The sequence below is a fragment of the Saccopteryx leptura genome, chromosome 6 (genome assembly GCF_036850995.1).
Source record: "Saccopteryx leptura isolate mSacLep1 chromosome 6, mSacLep1_pri_phased_curated, whole genome shotgun sequence".
NCBI lineage: Eukaryota > Metazoa > Chordata > Mammalia > Chiroptera > Emballonuridae > Saccopteryx > Saccopteryx leptura.
In genome coordinates, this window is record NC_089508.1 from 101,885,953 (window position 1) to 101,909,768 (window position 23,816).

The window sequence follows — 23,816 nt, forward strand, 5'->3', positions numbered from 1 at the left end:
TTTAAAGTGTATTCACTATTTAAAAACTATTTGTGTAAAAATAAGAGAAAACAGCATATATATAAATGTGTGGGTTTTTTTTTTAATTTATTGATTTTTTAGACTGACAGAGAGAGGAAGGGGGGAGAGAAAGAGGGAAAGAGAGAGAAGCATTCATTTTTCCACTTAATTGTGCATTCATTGATTGTTTCCTATATGTGCCCTGACCAGGGATTGAACCTGCAATCGTGTTGTTTCCGGATGATGCTCGTAACTGGCCAGAGGCTATATAAATGTGTTTAATGCCAGTTTAATCAAATGTTGTTGAAATATTTCTTGAGTGACCCAGAGATTTGACAAATAAAAATCTCAACTGAAGCTACTGAAATTGTATCCTGAATCATACAGGAGAGGTTTAGAGAGATGGGGGAGAGGGGGGGACAAGGGGCAGGACAGGAGAATAGATGAAAAGAAAGGCAAAATTGTCTGACCTGTGGTGGTGCAGTGGATAAAGCGTTGACCTGGAACACTGAGGTCACCAGTTCAAACCCTGGGCTTGCCTGGTCAAGGCACATGTGGGAGTTGATGCTTCTTATTCCTCCCCTCTTCTCTCTCTCTCTCTCTCTCTCTCTCTCTCTCTCTCCTTATAAAAATGAATAAATTAAAAAATCTTAAAAGAAAAAGGCAGAATGGGTGACAGATTTCTTCAAGTCAAATTTCTGTAGAACTGCAATGGGAAGAATGTGTTAGGAAGAACTTCTAGCTTATCCTGGGGAGGATGAGGAGAGAAGAGGAGGACTCTGTTGAGGGCTTTACATTTCCTTTACCTCTTTTAGTCCTCACAGTACGTCTGTGAGGCAGCTGCTAGTCCAAGGTGACAGGTGAGAAAACTGAATCATTGTAGGATTCCAGTAAATTCTGAAGTAAAGAAACAAACTGTTTCAGTGTCTAAAAGAAGATGATATATTATAAACTCTGAAGGAAGTGCTCTAAATTAGATGAAAATCTGTTACTGATCAGTAAGTACAGTTTCCTCTCATTGAAGCATGGCTTTGAGGCCTATGGAGTGAATTGATATGATGTGGCAAATAGAACCTAGAGTTGCTATTTCCATGGTTCCTGTGTTTAGTCCGTATTAATTAATGGTAGATACTCTCAGCACATCCATTTTGAAAAACAGTACATATTTTAAAGAAATGGGGCATTTTGCCCTGGCCAGATACCTCAGTTAGTTGAAACATCATCCTGATAGGCAGAAGTTGTGGGTTTGATCCCTGATCATGGCACATACAGGAACAGATTGATGTCTCTGTCTGTCTTTCTCTCTCCCGTCATCTCTCTAAAATCAATAAGTAAAATTTAAAAAAAAGAAGGAAAAGAAACGGCATTTAGAAGTGCCTCAGTAAGTGACCCTATACCTTCTTTATTCAGAGTAAACATTATTAAGTTGAATAATTTTGCAAAATTATATAATGCACAAATTAAACATTTGTGTGTGTGACAAAAGGTAACACACCTCTTAAAATTTGGGAAATAAAGTAAGGATTGAGAATAAAAATTTCCCCTAATCCTACCACCATCTGGATTTAAGCAAAATGCAATTTTGATACAGTTCCTTCCATTTTTACTTATTATTTCATGGTAGCTGTGAATTTCATACAATGCACATGTATAATGATTTTTAGTAAATTTACACAGTTGTACAACTATTACCACAATGTAGTGTTAAAAGATTGGTGTCATCTCAAAAGGAAATCCCACCCCCATTTTGCCCCAAACCTTCCTCTCCTGGCCTTAGGTGACCACTAATATAGTTTCTATCTATAGATTTGCCTTTTCTGGATATTTCATATTAATGAATTACACAATAGGTAGAATTTTGCAGCTGGCTTCTTCCACTTAATAATGTTTTCAAGATTCCTCCATTTTTGTAACATGGAGCTGTATTTTGTTCCCTTGTATTGCTTGCTGTTTTCCAGTGTGTGTAGATATACCATATTTTATCTTTTCATTAGCTGGTGGACATTTGGGTTGTTTCCATTCTTGGGCTATTATTCATGTACACATCTTTTTTTGTGCACATATGCTTTTAATTCTCAGGTATGTATTTAAAAGTAGAATTTCTGAATAAGGGTAAATTTGTGTTTAACTTTTTAACAAACTGGCATATTTTTCCAAGGTAGCTTTAACATTTACATTCCCACCAGCAGTCTGTGGTTCCACTGAGTTCACATCCTGGCAACAGTTGTTTTCTGCCTTTTTGATTCTAGCCATGCAAGTGGGTGGGAGGCGGTATCTTCTTGTGGTTTTATTTTACATTTTTCTAAAGATTAATGTTGTTGACTATCTCAACTGTATCCATTTGTATTTTTAGATCCATTTTTTATTTGTGTTGTTTGTCTTCCTGTGTAGGGTCATAATTCGGTATGTTATTTGTTTAGATAATTCGAGCTTGGCCATTGGGAGCTCTTTCTGATTGTCTGGTCTATCTATCTCTTTTTAAAACAACTTTATTAAGATATAATTTACATACTATGCAATTCATCCATTCAAAGTCTATATAATTTAATGGCTTTTATAACTCACATATCTGTGCAGTCATCACCAAAACCCTAAACCTCTTAAGGCCTCACCCTTTGATCCCCTATCTCCTGGTAACCTTTTTTTAAAAAATTGATTTTAGAGAGAGAAAGAGGGTAGAAAAAACAAAAAACATCAATTTATTGTTCCACTTATTTATGAATTCATTGGTTGATTCTTGTAACTGCCCTGACCAGGAATCGAACCTACTTTATTATTATTATTGGGGTTTTTTTTAGAAAGAGAGAAAGGTAGAGAGACAGGGACAGACAGACAAGAAGGGTCAGTTCTTCATTGCGGCACCTTCGTTGTTCACGGATTGCTTTCTCATATGTGCCTTGACCAGGGCAGGGTGGGGTGGCTACAGCAGAGCGAGTGACCCCTTATTCAAGCCAGTGACCTTGGGCTCAAACCAGCAACCTTGGACTCAAACCAGCAACCTTGGGCTTCAAAACAGCAACCTTTGGGCTCAAGCCAGTGACCATGGGGTCATGTCTGTGATCCCACACTCAATCCAGCGACCCCCACACTCAAGACCTGGGTCCTCTGCATCCCAGTCCAATGCTCTATCCACTGCTTCACTGCCTGGTCAGGCATGATCAGGCTAATCTTTAGCAATTTAGATGTTTCTTCTACATAATTGTAATCCATGTGAGTATAAAATTTGGTGTTCTGTATTTGTGACTTAATATTATTTTATCTACATTTTCCTTTTTTATTTACATTTTTTCTATTCTTCTGCATAGTCTGCTTATTTAATTAGTAGAGAAAAGAAATCAAATTCATTTAAATCAGCTTTGGCAGCTCTTCCACGTTTTGTTTGTTTGTTTGTTTGTTTGAGACAGAGAGAGGGACAGATAGGAACAGACAGACAGGAAAGGAGAGAGGAAATGAGAAGCATCAATTTTTCATTGCTGCACCTTAGTTGTTCATTGATTACTTTCTCATATGTGCCTTGACCAAGGGGCTGCAGCAGAGCGAGTGGCTCCTTGCTCAAGCCAACAACCTTGGGTTCAAGCTGGTGAGCTTTGCTAAAAGCAGATAAGCCCGTGCTCAAGCTGGCAACCTCGGGGTTTCGAACCTGAGTCCTCCGCGTCCCAATCCAATGTTCTGTTCACTGTGCCACCGCCTGGTCAGGCTCCACAGTTTTGTTTTTTTTTAAGATTTTACTTAATAATTTTAGAGAGAGGGAGGGAACAAGATAATAATTGTTTCACTTTAATTGTTCATTGATTGCTTGTGGTATGTGCCTTGACCAGGCAAGCACAGGTTTTTGAACCAGTGATCTCAGCATTCCAGGTCAGTGCTCTATCCACTGCACCACCACAGCCCATACAAATTAGTGTTCATTTAAGTTAGTTCTCATTTTAAGTATCTGGCTAGTTTCATTTTTTTACTAGTATAAATAATATTGCTATGAACATTTTTATGCATATGGATTTCTTTTTAAATTTTCCCATTGATTTAGCAGAAAGATAGAGGAAAGGAGAAGGGGGAAGGGAGAAAGAAAAGCATCAACTTTCCATTTCACTTAGTTGTTTCATTTAGTTGTGCACTCATTGATCATTTCTCATAGGTGCCCTGACGGGGATTGGAACCCACAACCTCTGGTGCACCAGGTTGAGGCTTTATCCACCAACTCACCCAGCCTGGGCCAAGTATGTATTTTTAACTATATGTTAGGATAGATTCCCAGGATTGAAATGCTTGAGTTAAAAGATAGAATCATTTTCATGATCTTTTTGTTGCATTCTACCAGGTTACACTGTAGAAATTTGTAACAATTTAAGGGACCACATGTTATGTATGTATGTGTATTATATATGTAGGTATGTATATATAGTTTTATATAACATATAAGTTTATATATAATTATATATGAATTTTATGAATATGAATAGATATGAATTTCAAAGTGAATTCCCACATACTCACCACATAGATTTCTACCATTAACATTTTATTATACTTACTTTATCATATATCTAACCATATATCTATCTGTCCATCGATTTTTCTTAGTTTTTAGTGCATTTCAAAGTAAGTGATCTGTGGTGGCACAGTGGATAAAGCAACGACCTGGACCGCTGTGGTCGCTGGTTCAAAACCCTGGGCTTGCCTGGTCAAGGCACATATGGGAGTTGATGCTTCCTGCTCCTCCCCCCTTCTCTCTCTCTCCTCTCTAAAATGAATAAATAAATAAATAAAAATTTTAAGTAAGTTATAGATATCAATACACTTCCCACAAATACCTCAACATTTATATTATTCACTAGAATATTAGTTTCTTTTTATGAAATTTTTTTTTTAATTTTTATTTTATTTATTCATTTTAGAGAGGAGAGAGAGAGGGAGAGAGAGAGAGACAGAGAGAGAGGAGAGAGAGACAGGGGGGAGGAGCTGGAAGCATCAACTCCCATATGTGCCTTGACCAGGCAAGCCCAGGGTTTCGAACCAGCGACCTCACCATTTCCAGGTTGACGCTTTATCCACTGCGCCACCACAGGTCAGGCTTTTTTTTTTTTTGAAATTTACAAATAATAAGTGCATGTATCTTTTTTTTTTTTTTTTACAAAGACAGAGTCAGAGAGAGGGATAGACAGGGACAGACAGACAGGAACGGAGAGATGAGAAGCATCAATCATTAGTTTTTTGTTGCACATTGCGACACCTTAGTTGTTCACTGATTACTTTCTCTTATGTGCCTTGACCGTGGGGCCTTCAGCAGACCAAGCCAGCAACCTTGGGTCCAAGCTGGTGAGCTTTGCTCAAAGTAGATGAGCCCACGCTCAAGCTGGCGACCTCGGGGTTTTGAACCTGGGTCCTCTGCATCCCAGTCCAACGCTCTATCCACTGCGCCACCACCTGGTCAGGCAAGTGCATGTATCTTTAAAGTACATTTGCTGAGTTTTGAAAAATCTGCACATCTGTGTAAACCAAATCCCTCACAGGTGCAGTTTTTACAAAATAAAATGTCAACGAAAATAAAGAGTGCAGTATGCATGGTATGGGTATGCATTGTTTTTTGTTTTTTTTAATTTTTTTTATTTATTCATTTTTAGAGAGGAGAGAGAGACAGAGAGAGAGAAGGGGGGAGGGGCTGGAAGCATCAACTCCCATATGTGCCTTGACCAGGCAAGCCCAGGGTTTTGAACCGGTGACCTCAGCATTTCCAGGTCAACGCTTTATCCACTGCACCACCACAGGTCAGGCTTTTTTTTTTGTGTGTGTGTGTGTGGGGGGGGGGGTTACCTTTTATTATTTAAATTGATACATTTCATTACTAGGGAGAAAAATAAAATATTCCTTTGATACACAAAATCAAATTGATATTTAGCCTCTGCTTACTTTTTTATGCATGGCTCCTTTATACCACATGGTAGTGACAGATTGTTTGAGCTGGAAGGAAAAGCCATTCAAAGCTAATTAAGCAGCCATTCCAAGCACTATTGCAAGCGGGAGGCTCAGAAGCCTCCGCATTTGTCCGGTATGCATTGTTTTGTGAAATTTTGTTTCAGATACGTATGTACCTATATGTGGGGTCACAGTATAAAATATCTCTTTTACCATTAACAATAAAAAAAGTGAAAATCACTGGTCTGGTAGGAGAGCTCAGGATGTAATCAAATAATATTACGTAGATCAATGACTTACAACCTTTTTCATCTCATGGCACACACAAACTAATTACTGAAATTCTGCAGCACACCAAAAAGATATTTTTTTTTGCTGATCTGACAAAAAATAGATATAATTTTGATTCATTCACACCAGATGGCTATTGTATTGTCATTTTTTTGACAATCTAAAGGAAAAGAGGTCAGTGCTCCTGACTAAACAATCAGGTATTGCATGTTTTAAACATTCTTGCAGGACACTGGTTGAAAAGCGCGAATATAGGGTTACAGGTTTTGTATGTACGATACAGTGATAAGCTCAAAGAAAAGATAACCAGCTCTTTGGGGTAAGGAAGAGGGGATTGTCACAAGCAGGTAAGACCTCACTGAGGAAAAGGTGTTATATTATCATAATGACATTGGCCAATGCTCATCTATATAGTGCTCAGTTTCTGAAAAAATTACATATAATCCTTACAACCCAGAAGGTAATTACTATTATTTTTTTCATAGTTCCTAAGACGAAGTACAAGAAGGTTAAATAACTTGCCTAGAATCACAAAGCTAGGAAGTAGTAGAGCCAGTCAAGCTCCAGTTCATGCTTTTGACTAATGATACATTGTCTTGGTGGAAATTTGCTTTTTAACATGGGGATTTTAGCTCAATTATTTTTATGGAGTGAGTAAAGTGTGTGTTACAATTCTGGGGCACCTAGAAATCATTTAGAGTTAGAAAGGATGTTAGCCATCCTCGAATGCCACTTTTATTTCTAGAAACTTCATACTCTACTATTTTCATGCAGTGAATTGTTTGGTATTTTCCTAATTGGTTGTGCAGTGGCATTAGAAAAAGAGAACATTGACTTGATCATTCCCAAAGTTGCCTGACGTTGATGTTTATTAAGCTTGAATGAACATTTAATGACACTGAATGCACTGAGTGAGGCAGAGGTGATGTGGTAAATTCAACCCAGCATTGTGTTATGAGTCAGCTAAAGAATTCAGGACTTCACTCAACGTCTCAGATGGTCGGTTTTCCCATCTGCAAAAGGAGGGGTGTGCACATCAGGGCTGACAGGAGGTGCTTATGTAGCCACACCCTGCTTTCTAACCTTACTAATCACTCATGGCATTCTTTTCTCCCGAACCTGAAAATGGCTCCAGAATATTTCCCAGCACGGTGCCCAACGCAGCGAGCACTATTAGTCACAGTTGGCACCCAACTTGAAATCTGTTTGTCATTTTTGATATGACAGTCTCGAAAGCCTCTTCCAGTTCTAATGCCCAGAAATGTACACCATTAGAAATTTGAAAACGGTGCTCACTTCAATATGTACTTCAGTCTTCCCAGACTCTCTGTAGGCATTGAGTTTACATCATATAGGATCCTGGGGCACTGATGTGTGCATATCCCACCATGGATCTGCCAGACTTCCTAGTGTTGACCTTTAGGTGTCCTGGTCCCTTTGTGTAAGAATGCTTTCCCCAGTGAAATTTCCTTTTTCTTCTATGCACATTCACATGAGCTCTTGGGTGTGGAGTCTAACTTCCTGGCTATCAAAACATCTTCCCCAACCTCATGTATTATTGGATGCAGAGTTCATAAAGAGAGGAATCTCAGACCTGCCCCTGACCACTCCCTGCACTTGTCTGAGCTTATTCCTTATGGCCCTACCTCAGTTTCATAATTATTTGATCTCCCTCCTTCCTCATGATTACTAAGCAGGATAGGTGCTTAAGGCATTCTTCTTCAGCTCTCAGACATGTACTTGTCTCTGAGTCTCTGCATTGTACATTTTGGCATTATTTTAGAACACAAATAGCTACCAATTTTGCATGTTCATTTTTTTACCACTGTGCAATTCTACAGTTATATGCTGTGTAATTGCTTAGGAGCATACAAAAAAAAAGTGTTTAGATGTCTTCAGCTACTATATCAAGACTTGCACCCTAATGAGTATCGATTCAACACAACCTTCTTTGTCATCCTCACTCTTGATGTCAGCAGGAAGGAATGCTGGGCTTCTAAGGTAGAAAACAATTTGATCCCTTGGTATAACATCTCAATGGGATCACTTTACATGTTACTTTACCACTTAATGCAAGCAGGGCATTTAAAGGCAAAAGTTTAGCTATGAGTTCCTTTGAGACAATTTATTTTTTCTTTTACCTTGCAGTCAGAATCAGGGGATAGGGTTATAATTTCTAACTTTCATAAAGATGCCTTAACAATAATGCTGCTGAAAGGGAATAAAAGAAAGGATGATAATCTTAATTTACTAGTCACTTGCCATAATTTACTGGCAATAATTTGTAAAGAGAATAAAAGCAGCACATGATACCAGATGATTGAACAACATGGAGTATGTTGCAATCCCACCTACGGCGGTGAGTTTATCTTCCTGGGAAAGGGAGCAGATGGCCACAGAACTTCCCCTGGACTGCTGTCACCTCGCTGCTGAGCTGGTCTAGACAACTTCCTGTTCTACACACTGAGGGAACACAGCAACCCAGGCATTGCCGACTGGGCCTGGCTCTTTCTGGCGCTTAATGTTTGGAATTGTTATGACACAATCACCTGTCTGACATAGTTTAGGAAATGAGAGATGAGCTGGAAGGCAAAAAAAAAAAGTTCCAATAAGTCATTGAAACTTTTTGGTAAAATTATTCTAAATTTTATTTATTTATTTATTTATTTATTTATGGGAGAGACAGAGAGAGTCAGAGAGAGGGACAGATAGGGACAGACAGACAGGAAGGGAGAGAGATGAGAAGCATCAATTCTTCATTGTGGTTCCTTACTTATTCATTGATTGATTTCTCATATGTGCCTTGACCAAGGGGCTGCAGCAGACCAAGTAACCCCTTGCTCAAGCCAGTGACCTTGGGCTCAAGCTGGTGATCCTTGCTCAAACCAGATGAGCCTGCACTCAAGCTGGCGACCTCGGGGTCTCAAACCTGGGTCCTCCACATCCCAGTCCGATGCTCTACCCACTGTGCCACTGCCTGGTCAGGCAAATTATTAAGCGGAGCCTGGAGCTCGCAGTGCCCACTGTCCGCAGGCGCTGCCCGCAGCCATGCCCTCCTACACCGTCACCGTGGCCACCGGCAGCCAGTGGTTCGCCATACCGATGACTACATCTACCTCAGCTCCGCAGGCTGCAGCGAGAAGCACCTGCTGGACAAGCCCTTTTACAACGACTTGGAGCGCGGCGCAGTTGATTCTTATGAAGTGTCTGTGGAAGAAGAACTGGGTGACATCCAGCTGGTCAAAATCGAGTAGTGCAAGTACTGGCTCCCTGACGACTGGTACCTGAAGTATATCACACTGAAAACGCCCCACGGGGACTACATCGAGTTCCCCTGCTACCGCTGGATTGCGGGCGAGGGTGAGGTTGTCCTGCGTGATGGACGAGCAAAGTTGCCCTGCGATGAGCAAATCCACATCCTCAAGCAGCACAGACGTAAAGAACGGGAAACTCGGCAAAAGCAGTACAAATGGATGGAATGGAACCCCAGATTCCCCTTGAGCATCCATGCCAAATGTCACAAGGATTTACCTCGTGACATCCAATTTGACAGTGAGAAGGGAGTGTACTTGGTGCTGAACTACTCTAAGGCGATGGAGAACCTGTTCATCAATTGCTTCATGCACATGTTCCAGTCTTCCTGGAGTGACTTCGCCGATTTTGAAAAAATCTTCGTCAAGATCAGCAACACTATTTTTGAGCGGGTCATGAACCACTGGGAGGAAGACCTCATGTTCGGGTCCCAGTTCCTGAATGGCTGCAACTCTGTGCTGATCCAGCGCTGCAGCAAGTTGCCCAAGAAGCTCTGGGTGACCACGGAGATGGTGGAGTGCAGCCTGGAGCGGCAGCTCACCTTGGAGCAGGAGTTCGAGCAAGGGGACATCTTCATCGTGGACTTTGAGCTGCTGGATGGCATCGACGCCAACAAAACAGACCCCTGCACACTGCAGTTTCTAGCTGCACCCATCTGCTTGCTGTACAAGAACTTGGCCAAGAAGATGGTCCCCATTGCCATCCAGTGTGTCCGTAAAGTCATGGCACACTTTTGACTGGTCACAGGAAAGCAACAAAAGACGATAGAAATGTGAAATCTGTACCAAATAAAAGGAAAACCCTCGCCTGACCAGGCGGTGGTGCAGTGGATAGAGCGTCGGACTGGGATGCAGAGGACCCGGGTTCGAGACCCTGAGGTCGCCAGCTTGAGCGCGGGCTCATCTGGTTTGAGCAAAAAAAGCCCACCAGCTTGAACCCGAGGTCACTGGCTCCAGCAAGGGGTTACTCGGTCTGCTGAAGGCCCACGGTCAAGGCACATATGAGAAAGCAATCAATGAACAACTAAGGTGTTGCAACGCGAAATGAAAAACTAATGATTGATGCTTCTCATCTCTCTTCGTTCCTGTTTGTCTGTCCCTGTCTATCCCTCTCTCTGACTCACTCTCTGTCTCTGTAAAAAATAAATAAATAAAATAAAAAAAAATTTATTCTAAATTTTAAAAGTTTATTGAAGAGTTATTGTTAACGTTGGTCTTTGCACTGATTTTTCACAGATATTATGGAATGTGAAAATGATACTGTCCCATGAGCCAGTGGGGCAGCTCTGATGCTCATGTTAAAAGAAAGACTAGCCCTGGCCGTTTGGCTCAGTGGTAGAGCGTCGGCCTGGCGTGCAGAAGTCCCCGGTTCGATTCCCGGCCAGAGCACACAGGGGAAGCGCCCATCTGCTTCTCCACCCTTCCCCCTCTCCTTCCTCTCTGTCTCTCTCTTCCCCTCCTGCAGCCGAGGCTGCACTGGAGCAAAGATGGCCCAGGCGCTAGGGATGGCTCCTTGGCCTCTGCCCCAGGTGCTAGAGTGGCTCTGGTCGCAACAGAGCGACGCGCTGGAGGGGCAGAGCATCGCCCCCTGGTGGGCAGAGCGTCGCCCCCTGGTGGGCGTGCCGGGTGGATCCCGGTCGGGCGCATGTGGGAGTCTGACTGTCTATCCCGTTTCCAGCTTCAAAAACATACAAAAAAAAAAAAAAGAAAGAAAAAAAAAAGAAAGACTGGCCATTGGTCAATATCGTGCTTTTCTGCCTTATTTTCAAATCTACACTAAGTAGGAGAGGAACCAACAGGTGCTACAATACAGCTGGGTGAGAAGAAATACTTCAAGCAGGAACTCCGGAGCGATGAGGATGAGTGTAGGGGGCCCCCGGATCCATGCACATGCTTGTCCTCTAAGCCTCTAAGATTTTCAACCTTTTTAATCTCATAGCACATATAAACTAATTACTAAAATCCTTTGGCTAACAGACAAAAAAACAAACAAAAAACAGGTATAATTTTGATTAATTTACACTAGACACCTATTGTTGTTTTAACTGTTGTCATTTTTTACTTGGCAATCTAAGGGGAAAGAGGTCAGTGTCCCTGAGTAAGCAGTCAGGTACTGCATGCTTTAAAAGGTCTTGTGGCACACCGGTTGAAAATTGCTGCTGTAAGCTACATCCCTAAACTTCAACTTCCTTGTCTTAAAAATGGGGATAACAGAAGTACCTGCCTCAGAGAGCTGTGAAAATTAAATAATATACACAACCTGCTTGGTTTAGGACCTTACAGGACTTGTTATAGGGCCTTGTTATAGGACTTGGACAGATAGTAGCTATTATGATGACTGTTTCCAATACTAAGGGAAAAGAGCTTCACTATAGATCTTATCTCTATTGTCTATAAAATAAAGTTCATATTCCTTAGCATGACTTCTAAAGCCAATTTCATCTTATGTGAGCAGCTTAGTTTCCTGTGACTGTTCTTTCTGCCCCTGAACCACAGCCATAGTGAGCTTTCCAGAGCCTTTATACCCATTCTCTCTGCCTCCGAGCTGCTTCCTTGAAATCACTGTTCAAAGACTTTTTAAGGACCCTTCTTTGGAAAAGTCATTTCCAACTCTCCTGTGATGTTCCTTGTCCCTCCGTTCTGTGTACCAGTTACATCTCACAGCCTGGTACTGCCGTAATTTGTTTACCTGTCCAGCACTGTTGCCAGGTGTGAAGATCAGAGATCAGTACTCTGTCATCTCCATGTTCTTCAGTGCTGGACGCATAGTTGGCGTCCAACAAGACTGATGAATCGATGGACCAAACATGAGTTGTAGTACTGTGTATACTCAAAAATATTTTGGAAAATAACTAATGAACATTTATGTTTAGTTATTTATTAGAACCTCATTTAGTTCATAGTGGTAAAGACCAGTAATAGCAGAAGACATTTTATCTCCTGCTGGTTCATCTATACAACACACTTAATATGATTCTTTGAGAAATTTGACCTTACCTTTCTATTCTTTCATCCTTCAGGTTTGTTACAGCCACCCCTTGCCATAACTTTTGACCTATATTTGGAAAAATACTGGCCAGAAAAAAATGATAAAATTTTTCCTCATGGTGAATAAACAAGGACAGACCCGTCTTTCTAAGTACTATGAACATGTGGAAATTAATAAGCGTACACTTCTGGAAACAGAAGTCATAAAGAGCTGTCTCTCTCGATCCATCGAACAAGTAAGTTTCTGATTCTTTTATCTCTGCATTCGGCCCAGCAGTGGCACAGCTGTTGCTGCTGTGTCTCAAGGGCCATCCTTTTCTTTGAACTACATTCTTTCAACAGCTATTAGGGGAAATAAATGAAGTGAAGACAGAAGCACAGCTCTCCTTACATCCCCTTAAGGAAAATAAAAACCAAACCAGTAAAAGTCTTAGATTCATATTTAGGTCAGCATATGTGTTTCAATGCACTGTGGAAGTGGCAGCTCAAATTCATTCCTGCTGACGGACATTTCTTTTTTTGTTCATATGCATTCAGCTCTTAGAACTCTTTGAGTACCTGAAGTAGGTGACTTTCTTTGAGTCAAAAGTTGAAGGTCAGGTGTCCAGTATAGAAGTGAACACTTAAGACACAATTTTTGCCAGAGGATAATATGATTCTCATGTGGCATGCAGCTTTTTCTGCTTATCATACTGGAATTAGTGATTTAAAAACAAACTTGATTTGAACGTGTCTTATTTTATTACATAGATAGGAGAAATGAAGTAAAAAAAAGAATGAGACAACCAATTCATTCATTCTGCCAAAATTGAAGTTAAATCATTAAAATAAAAGAAAATTTTAAACCAAGTTTATTTTTACAAAGAACTTTAATTGGAGGATTACTTACTCCAGGTCCTAAACTTTGAATCAATTGGAAATCACTGAACAAACTGAGGCAAGCAAAATCAGAAAGCTTGTTTAAGACACCTGTTCATTTTGCCAGTTCTCCATTTTACTACCTGTGTGGAAAGGCGGCCTCTGGGAACCGCTGCTGAGTCATAAAATATTAAGCTACATCAGTGCTTCAGTAGTTAACGTGTTAGAACCATGTTTCCCTTGGCTTCTAAATTGATTTTCCAGTCGGAACATCTCAAGAGTCCTCTTTGAATTACTGCTTGGGGCTGCCATGGCACATGCTTCGTGTGGTTGTCAGAGGAAACAAACGATTGAAGGGCTGTGTTAACAGCCCCGTACCTGTAAAGGTAAACACGCTCCAGAAGCATTCATGTTTGAATCTTCCTATAATATCAGCTCCACAATTCCAAACATCTTTTCACTGATAGGTTCCCCTTTGAAATATGTGCTTTGGAAAGAATATACTGTTAGATATTTTTGAAACATTCTAAATTATTTTAGACTTTAGTAGGAACCCACTGAACTTTTGGCATAATGAGACACCAAAGTAGCACAATTTCAGTTTAGTTTTTATTTTATCCACAAAGGTGCTTTGATACTTCGTTTTATTTTTATTTTTTTTATTTTATTTATTCATTTTAGAGAGGAGAGAGAGAGAGAGAGAGGAGAGAGAGACAGAGAGAGAGGGAAGGGGGGAGGAGCTGGAAGCATCAACTCCCATATGTGCCTTGACCAGGCAAGCCCAGGGTTTCAAACCGGCGACCTCAGCATTTCCAGGTCGATGCTTTATCCACTGCGCCACCACAGGTCAGGCCTTGATACTTCGTTTTAAATGTCAGAAACTCCTGAGAAGCTTTGAAAAATGTTCCTCAGTTTGTTCAGGTAGTCTATTTTTCTTGAAAGACCCAACTGAGTAGAAGTCACACTCGCTCTGCAGTAAGCCAAAAGCTGCTGAATGGTCTGTGCTTCTTACCTTTGTCTAATTTAATTTTATATTTTTTTAATTGATTGATTCTAGAGAGACAGAGAGAGGAAGGGAGAAAGCTGGAGGGGAAGTATGGGGGCTGGGGGAGAAGGAAGCATTCATTTGTTGTCCCACATAATTGTATGTTCATGGTGGCTTCCCGTGTGTGCCCTGACCAGGGTTTGAACCCACAACCTTGGTGTTTCGGGACAGCGCTCTAACCAACTGAGCTACATGGCCAGGGCTTACCTTTATCCTAATTTTAAATAAAAGCCTCACATCACTCCATTGTATACTTTGTCAAGTGACTTTCCCATGGAAGAAATTCCATGGTCAAAACTTGCAGCTTCAGTCCCAGGTGAGTCTGGGCACCCAAGCACAACATATCTAGTGCAGAGAGCGAGTATAGCCTGCTTTTGGTACAAGGAATACTGTCACATTTGGTCAGGCACACCCAAAAATCCAAAGGAGGCCAGCACTGCCTTCAGTCTGATTCCCAGTTCCTGTCTGCCTGCCTTCCCCTTACCTTCACATAGTGACTGTAGGAGAGGGATAAATGGGACAGCAGGCGTTTTATCCACACGTCCGTGGTGGTAAGCTGGTTATTAACTCATATGAAGCAATGTTCAAACTGAGAGATTTTTGTCTAGCATCTGCTACACAAAAGCCATCTTTAATTTATAAGAGTCTACATTGATTCTTTCTACGGGTCTAGGAAAAAGAAAGTGAGGGGTTTTTGGTTTGGTTTGGCTTGGTTTGGTTTGGTTTGGGGTTTTTTGCACATGTGTATGCTGGATATATTTGGCTGTTCCGTGACTATTATATACTACAAAACTGTATCTCTAATTACTGCCAAAGGAGCCTAGGGGCAGTGGGAAGAAGAAAATTTTCTTTAGCATGGTGTTGGCTTATTTTGACATTGGAGCAGTTTAAAATGCTGATTGTGTGGTAGCTTGGCCTGCTGAGTGCCACACAGTGCCAAGCAAAGGAATAAGAAGCAGCACAGGTGGAAACCCATGTGAACACTCAGACTTCTTTTTTATTTTTCTTTAGATTTTATTTATTCACTTTGAGAGAGAGAGAGAGAGAGAGAGAGAGAGAGAGAGAGAAGGGGGAGGAGCAGGAAGCAGCAACTCCCATATATGCCTTGACCAGGCAAGCCTAGGGTTTCAAACTGGTAGGTCAATACTTTATCCACTGCGCCACCACAGGTCAGGCTCAGACTTTTTTCTAAGACCATTCTTCACATCCCAGTAGAGATGTTTCCAAGTAGCCCCCTGAATACTGTGAGCCTGGTCTGTTGTGGCATAGTGGATAAGAACTTCGACCTGGAATGCTGAGGTTGATGGTTCAAAACCCTGGGCTTGCCTGATCAAGGCACATAGGACAAGCAATCAGTGAACAACTAAAGTGAAGCAACTATGAGCTGATACTTCTTGCCCCTGCCGCCCTTCTGAAAAATCAATAATTAAAATCTTAAAAAAAAAAAAGAATATTGTGAGAAGGCACGACCAACAAAGATGTGTAATATTTTGACATTGTATATTTCTAAGAATGTGTTGACAGATATTCAAATCAGAACATAAAAATTTTGCATGCCACTTTGAAAAAACTCCTTTCAACCACAGGAATTAATATCTAATTGTGTTTTGTCTAGTGCTCTTTCATTGAATACAAGGATTTTAAGCTGATATATCGGCAGTATGCAGCCCTCTTCATCGTGGTGGGAGTTAATGACACTGAGGTAAGACAATAGGAGAGCCTATGGAAGATGCAAGAAAATTAGGCATAACAGTCTGATTTTTATTCCTCCTTGTGCTGCCATTTTCTTCCCTATTTGCCTCCCTAAGAATTATTATTATTTTTTTTTAATTTTATTTTTTTACAGAGACAGAGAGAGAGTCAGAGTGAGGGATAGACAGGGACAGACAGACAGGAACGGAGAGATGAGAAGCATCAATCATTAGTTTTTCGTTGCGCGTTGCAACACCTTAGTTGTTCATTGATTGCTTTCTCATATGTGCCTTGACTGCGGGCCTTCAGCAGACCAAGTAACCCCTTGCTTGAGCCAGCGACCTTGCGTCCAAGCTGGTGAGCTTTTGCTCAAACCAGATGAGCCCACACTCAAGCTGGCGACCTCGGGGTCTCGAACCTGTCTTCCACATCCCAGTCCGACGCTCTATCCACTGCGCCACCGCCTGGTCAGGCTCCCTAAGAATCATTTTGACTCTTGAAGGATCATGGTTTCTACCAAGGCTATGGAAAGCTGTGTGGAAGAGAAATAACTAGGATTTTTATTGGATTAGTGAGCAGCTTGTAGGGAAGCACAGAACTCCACAGAATACCTTCCTTGACCCTAAGCAATACTGGTGTCCTGCCCTTGTTCTGTGCGGCACAGTGGGGCAGCTTAGACAAGGGTAGAGGCCAGTCTGTTGTGGCATTAAAGTATAGGCTAACACCTGACCAGGTGGCGGCGCAGTGGATAGAGCATCAGACTGGGATGCAGAGGACCCAGGTTTGAGACCCCGAGGTCGCCAGCTTGAGCGTGGGCTCATCTGGTTTGAGCAAGGCTCACCAGCTTGAGCCCAAGGTCACTAGCTCAAGCAAGGGGTCACTCGGTTTGCTGGAGCCCCCTGGTCAAGACATGTATGAGAAAGCAATCAATGAACAACTAAGGAGCTGCAAGGGAGAATTGATACTTCTCATCTCTCTCCCTTCCTGTCTGTTTGTCCCTATCTGACTCTCTCTGTCTCTGTCACAAAAAAATTAAAAAAAATAGAAAAATATAAAGTATAGGCTAACATATCAGAAGGCAGAGCAAACTGTAAATATGATTGGTTTGTGATTTTTTTCTCCTTAGATTTTCATTCACCTTTTCAGAAATGTTAGTCCTAGATCTACAGTACCTGTGGCCATGGAATCTCTGGAAGAGTGTTTAAGATCTAAAATATTTTGAAATCCCAGTTTTTTATCTGTGAACCAGACTTTGAAGTGGCTTTCCCATCTTCGCAGACTGGAAAGTGATGGCATGAAGAACCTGAAATATTTATTGCTTCAACAGTTGATGAAGTCAGGGGGCAGAGTTCAGAATTCTAAACACTAGACTTAGTCTGGTTTCAATCCCACTAGATGCATCATGAGCACTGAAAAAAAATCTTAGAGGTTAAGGTTTTCTACATTTCTCCTCTTAATAAACTTCTTTTAAACAAGTGAGTCATGAAAGTATTCTGAATATCTGTCTGTGGGAAGCTACTTTGCTCACAGTATCTGTGTACCAAGTCGTGTGCTCCGAAACCCGGTTGCTGACCGGGCTTCTCCATGTCTGAGGTACACATGGGCCATACTAATCCTAATTGCACCCTTCCTTTTTATTTCAGAATGAGATGGCAATTTATGAATTCATCCATAACTTTGTAGAAGTTTTAGATGAGTACTTCAGCCGAGTGGTAAGTCTAATGACTAAAAAATGGTTTTTGTCCTCAGGCCAATTTCCCAGAAATGGGTCTATATCAAGAACATGTGGCACTGGCTGGGTGGCTCAGTCAGTTAGAGCATCATCCCAGTACACCAAGATACCAGGTTTGATCCCCGTTCAGGGCACATACAAGGATCGACCAAGGAATGCATGAATAAGTAGAACAACAAGTTGATGATTCTCTCTCTCCTCTTTCTCTTTCTCCCTTTCTCCCTCTCCCCATCTCTCCCTTTTTCCCTTTCTCCCTCTCCCTTCCAATCTCTCTAAAATCAATAAATAAAAAATTTAAAAAGAGCATGTGTTAATATAAAGCTTTAATATGTGAAAGTGAAAATTCAAATGATGGCAGATTTTCTTTACCTTTTCTTCTGACTCATGCTTCTTTACCTTACCTCACACATAAGGTACACCTATGTGTATCTTAGTCCTTTATAATGAACCATTTCTACAAGACTTAAGAATCTCGTCTGTCTTTCTCTCAAGAGATTTTGCTATCCAATTTGTTCTCTCTTCTTTCTTCTGCTTCCCCTAGTAAAATCTAGAACCCTTTTTAATTTAAATCATCTCCATCGACACCCTTGCTTTGATGGTCAAAACCAACTCCTCTTAAGGCATACTTGAGTTCCTATCCAACAGTCTTATTTTTTTAAAAAGCTATATTGAAATATAACTTAAATACCATACAAATCACACACTTAAAAGTATACAGTTTTTAGTACTTATATGATATACAGATTAGTACAACCATTAGCACAATCAATTTTAGGATGTTTTATCACCCCCAAAGAAAACACCACACCCATTAGCATTTCCCTCCTAATTATCCATCTCCACCTGGGCCAGTCCCTAGGTGATCACTAATCTACCTTGTGTCTCTACAAGTAGTTTGCCTGTTCTAGACATTTTATATAAGTAGAATTGTACAATTTGTGGTATTTTGTAACTGGCTGTTTTTACTTAGCATAATGTTTTCAAGATCCATCACTGCTGTAGCATGTATCAGTAATTCTTTCCTTTTTCTTTTCTTTTTTTGTATTTTTTTCTGAAGCTGGAAACGGGGAGGCAGTCAGACAGACTCCCGCATGTGCCTGACCGGAACCCACCCGGCACGCCCACCAGGGGGCGATGCTCTGCCCATCCTGGGTGTCGCTCTGTTGCGACCTGAGCCACTCTAGCGCCTGAGGCAGAGGCCATGGAGCCATCCTCAGCACCCGGGCCATCTTTGCTCCAATGGAGCCTTGGCTGCGGGAGGGGAAGAGAGAGACAGAGAGGAAGGAGAGAGGGAAGGGTGGAGAAGCAGATGGGCACTTCTCCTGTGTGCCCTGGCCGGGAATCGAGGCTGGGAATCAAACCCAGGACTTCCACACGCCAGGCCGATGCTGTACCACTGAGCCAACCGGCCAGAGCCTCTTTCCTTTTTCTTGCCAAATAATATTTCACTGTATGAATATACCACATTTTGTCTCTCCATTTATCAGTTCATGGGCATTTGGGTTATTTATACTTTTTTGGCTATTATGAATAATGTTGCTATGAACATTTGTGAATACATTTCTGTGTGGAATCATGTTTTTTAGTTCTCTTGGGTGTATACCTAGAAGTGGAATTGCTGGGTGATAGAGTAACTCCATATTGAATATTTTGAATTGGTGTAGCCACTATGAAAAACAGTATGAATGTTCCTCAAAAAATTTTAAAAAGAACTATCATATGACCCAGCAATCCCACTTCTGGGTATTTGTCCGAAGAAATTCAAAACATCAATTCAAAAAGATATATGCTGCCCTGTGTTCATTGAAGTATTTTAATAATAACCAAGATATGGAAGCAATATAACTGTCCATTAATAGGTGAATGGATAAAGCAGATGTGGTGCATATATACAATGAAATACTCAGCCATAAAAAAGAATGAAAGTTTATCATTTGCAAACATATATAGAACTAGAGGGTGTTATGCTAAGTGAAATAAGACAGAGAAAGAAAAATACGATATGATTTTACTTATATGTGGGATCTAAAAAACAAAATAAATGAACAAACAAAACATACAGTCTCATTGATACAGAGAACAATCTGATGGTTGCCAGAAAGGGAAGGCGTTGGGGGACTGGGTGGAAAAGGCGAAGCAATTGAGAAATACAAATTGGTAGTTATGAAGTAGACATGGAGATATGAAATACAGCAGCCCTGGCCGGTTGGCTCAGCGGTAGAGCGTCGGCCTAGCGTGCGGAGGACCCGGGTTCGATTCCTGGCCAGGGCACACAGGAGAAGCGCCCATTTGCTTCTCCACCCCTCCGCCGCGCTTTCCTCTCTGTCTCTCTCTTCCCCTCCCGCAGCCAAGGCTCCATTGGAGCAAAGATGGCCCGGGCGCTGGGGATGGCTCTGTGGCCTCTGCCCCAGGCGCTAGAGTGGCTCTGGTCGCAATATGGCGACGCCCAGGATGGGCAGAGCATCGCCCCCTGGTGGGCAGAGCGTCGCCCCCTGGTGGGTGTGCCGGGTGGATCCCGGTCGGGTGCATGCAGGAGTCTGTCTGACTGTCTCTCCCTGTTTCCAGCTTCAGAAAAATGAAAAAAAAAAAAAAAAAAGAAATACAGCATAAGAAATAAAGTCAGTAATTTGTAATAACTATATATGGTGTCAGGTGGGTACTAGATTTATCAGGGTGATCACTTTCTAAGTTATATAAATGTCTAACCACTATGCTATATACCTGAAACTAATATAATGTTGACTGTCAAACTATAATTGAATAAAATTTTTAATTTTTTTGAAAGCCATTTTGATGAACTGCCAAACTTTTCCAAAGTGCCTGCATAATTTATATTCCCATCAGCAGTGTATGAAAGTTCTAATTTCTCCACATCCTCACCAATGTTTGTTATTATCTGTCTTTTTTATTGTAGCCACCCTTTTGGGTAAAGTGGTATAGAGGCCAATCAATTGAGATTTTGATTTTTGTTTCACTAATGGATAACAATGTTGAGCATCTTTTCATGTGTTATTGGCCATCTGTGTATCTTTGAATTGATGTCTGTTCAAATTTTTTGCCCATTTTTCAGTTGCATTGTCTTTTTCTTATTGGGTTGTAAGAGTTCTTTGCTGAATACAAATCTTCTATCAGATATGATTTGGAAATATATTCTCCCATATAGTGGCTTTCTTTTTACTTTCTTGATGGTATCCTTTGAAGCACAATAATTTCTATTGTGATGATGTTGAGTTACTTTATTTTTTGTTGTTGTTGCTTGTGTTTTTGGTGTCATGTCTAAAAAGCCTTTGCATAACCTGAAGTTATGAAGATTTACTCCTAGGTTTTTTTCTTAAAGTTTTATGGTTTTAGCTCTTATTTGGGTATTTGATCTATTATCAGTAATTTTTATATATGTGTGAGGTAGGGGTCTGACTTCATTCTTTTGCATGTAGGTATCCACATGTCCCAATACCATTTGTTGAAAAGACTGTTCTTTTCCTCCTGAATTGTCTTGGCACCCTTGTCGAAAATCAATTGGCCATAAATATAAGGGTTTATTTCTGGACATTCAGTTCTGTTACAATGCCCTGTATGTTTATCCTTCTACAGGTACCATAGTTTCTTGCTGACTGTAGCTTTGTAGTTAGTTTGAAATCAATAGTCTTTTTTTAAATTAACTAATTGACTTTTTTAGAGAGAGAGGAAGGGAGTGTGAGCAAGAGAGAAACAGGAGCATCAGTCTGTTCCTGTGTGTGCCCTGACCGGGGATCGTACCAGTCACCTCTGTGCTTCAGGATGATGCTGTAATCAACTGTGTTATCCAGCCAGGGCTGAAATCAGTAGTCTTTTAAAAAGAATCATTGAAGATGTTTTATTCTGCTCCCGTAGGCCTTCCTCTGCCCTGGGCAGACATTCTTGAGAAGTAGTAGTGGCACAAGGTGGTTTTGAAGAGTTGTTTTGTTTATTTCATTTTGCTTTTAAATAAAATGATTAGGAAGGAATTGTTTCCAACCTGATTCTTCCTGATACAGTGAATTGAGTCTATAGTTAGTAATATCCAGTGCACTAAAGCCTGTTAAGGGCAGCACTCATGTTAAGAAGTTATATCTTGCCTGACCTGTGGTGGCGCAGCAGATAAAGTGTCATCCTGGAGGGCAGAAGTTGCTGGTTTGATCTCCGATTAGGGTAAATACAGGAACAGATTGATGTTCCCGTCTCTCTCTTTCTCCCTTCTTCTCTCACTGAAATAAATTTTAAAAATTAAAAACAAAAACAAAAACACAAAACTTATATCTTCAGTCTAACTCCTCATGCCGGAAGTAACTTTTGGCAGACCAAAACTTATATCTTCAGTCTAACTCCTCATGCCACAAGTAACTTTTGGCAGACCAAAACTTATATCTTCAGTCTAACTCCTCATACCACAAGTAACTTTTGGCAAACTCCTTCATGGGACAGTAACTAGCCTGTCCTCATTGCCTTAGTGCAGAGCTTCTTAGTCTGTGTTCCTGGACGAGCAGCATAAGCATCACCTGGAAACATAAGAAATAAAAATTCTGGACCTAGCCTAGCTCATTGACTCAAACTCTGGGTTGAAGCCCAGCAATCAGTTTGTGTTTTAGTATCTATCTAGGTGATTCTGATGCATGCTGAAGTTTGAGAACCACCGCCTTACGCATGAGGCTTCCTGTTGCAAACACAACAGATGGGAGGCTGCCTTGCAGCCTGCAGCATGGCAGAGCGTCTAACTAGGAACGGATTGGTGCCCTCCAAAACTGGAAGAGGGCGAGAGGTTGGGCTATCTCAGAGACTGGCTTTGTGGGGACAGACAGCATTAAGGCTGGCTGTAAAACCCATCTTTTGTATTGATTGCTTGGAGAGAGCACCACCAACCAGTAATATCCAAAAGAACTTTTCAGCAGTCATAGAAATGTTCTGTATCTGTGTCGTCCAGTGCAGGGGACACTGCCACATGTGGCTCTTGAACAAGTAAAATATGATTAGTGTAAGTGAGAAATTTTAACTTTATTGAGTTTTGGGGGGTTTTTTTTTTTGTGTGTGTTTGTTTGTTTTTTACAGGGACAAACAGAGAGAGTCAGAGAGAGGGATAGACAGGGACAGACAGACAGGAACAAAGAGAGATGAGAAGCATCAATCTTCAGTTTTTTGTTGCGAGACCTTAGTTGTTCATTGATTTCTTTCTCATATGTGCCTTGACCATGGGCCTTCAGTCCAAGCTGGTGAGCTTTTTTTTTCTTTTTCTTTTTTTTTTCTCAAGCCAGATGAGCCCGCGCTCAAGCTGGCGACCTCAGGGTCTCGAACCTGGGTCCTCCGCATCCCAGTCTAACGCTCTATCCACTGCGCCACCGCCTGGTCAGGCAACTTTATTGAGTTTTAATGAATTTAAATCGCCACATGAGGCTGGTGGCTGCCATATTGGGCAGCATAACTCTAGCTCCTGCTTACCTCGGGATGACCACTCTGTTAAGGCAGACTGGTTGCAAATCAGGGTCTGTGATTCAGGGCTGGCCATGACTAGCCACTTTAAGGGAACACCTAAAAGAAGAATATAATTTCTCAAATTGGCAATGTTTTAACCCTGGGAGAGTAAAGAGTGGGTGTAAGCACTATCATTGCTAAGGTTTTTTAAAAAATTATTATTATATTCAGTAACTGAGCATAAATAGCATGTTGCTGAATTCTAGCTGTAATTCCAGGGAGAGTCGGTGACCACATAAACCACAGAAGTAAAGAGTAGAATTTAATTTAAGCCTGGTGATTATACAGGTTTGGGCGGACTGGGTTTAGGATGGAAGTAGTAGCAAGAAGAAGAAAAAGAGGTGGGAAAAGAGTACTATGGGAGAGAAAATAGCAGCTGTCCTGCTCGTGGAGAATGCCTTGTTGTCTAAAATTTATTTTTAGGTTTCTGAGTTTTAAACATTCTTTCTGGAACTATTTTTAGTCTTAGAGTTTCCAAATCTTAAATTTGGAGATGGGTCTCATG

The 23,816-nt window shown here is 41.1% G+C and overlaps 1 protein-coding gene and 1 pseudogene across 1 annotated transcript in view; both read left to right on the forward strand.

Moving 5' to 3' along the window:
* Positions 1–23,816, forward strand: part of AP4S1 (adaptor related protein complex 4 subunit sigma 1) — a 57,081-nt gene that overhangs the window by 20,497 nt on the left and 12,768 nt on the right. Inside the window, exons 3-5 of the mRNA XM_066341680.1 lie at positions 12,536–12,739; positions 16,022–16,108; positions 17,742–17,810. Of these exons, the coding sequence (XP_066197777.1) occupies positions 12,602–12,739; positions 16,022–16,108; positions 17,742–17,810 (294 nt within the window). The 5' untranslated portion in view covers positions 12,536–12,601. The remainder of the gene's footprint in view (positions 1–12,535; positions 12,740–16,021; positions 16,109–17,741; positions 17,811–23,816) is intronic.
* On the forward strand, positions 9,253–10,253 carry LOC136377142 (polyunsaturated fatty acid 5-lipoxygenase pseudogene; annotated as a pseudogene).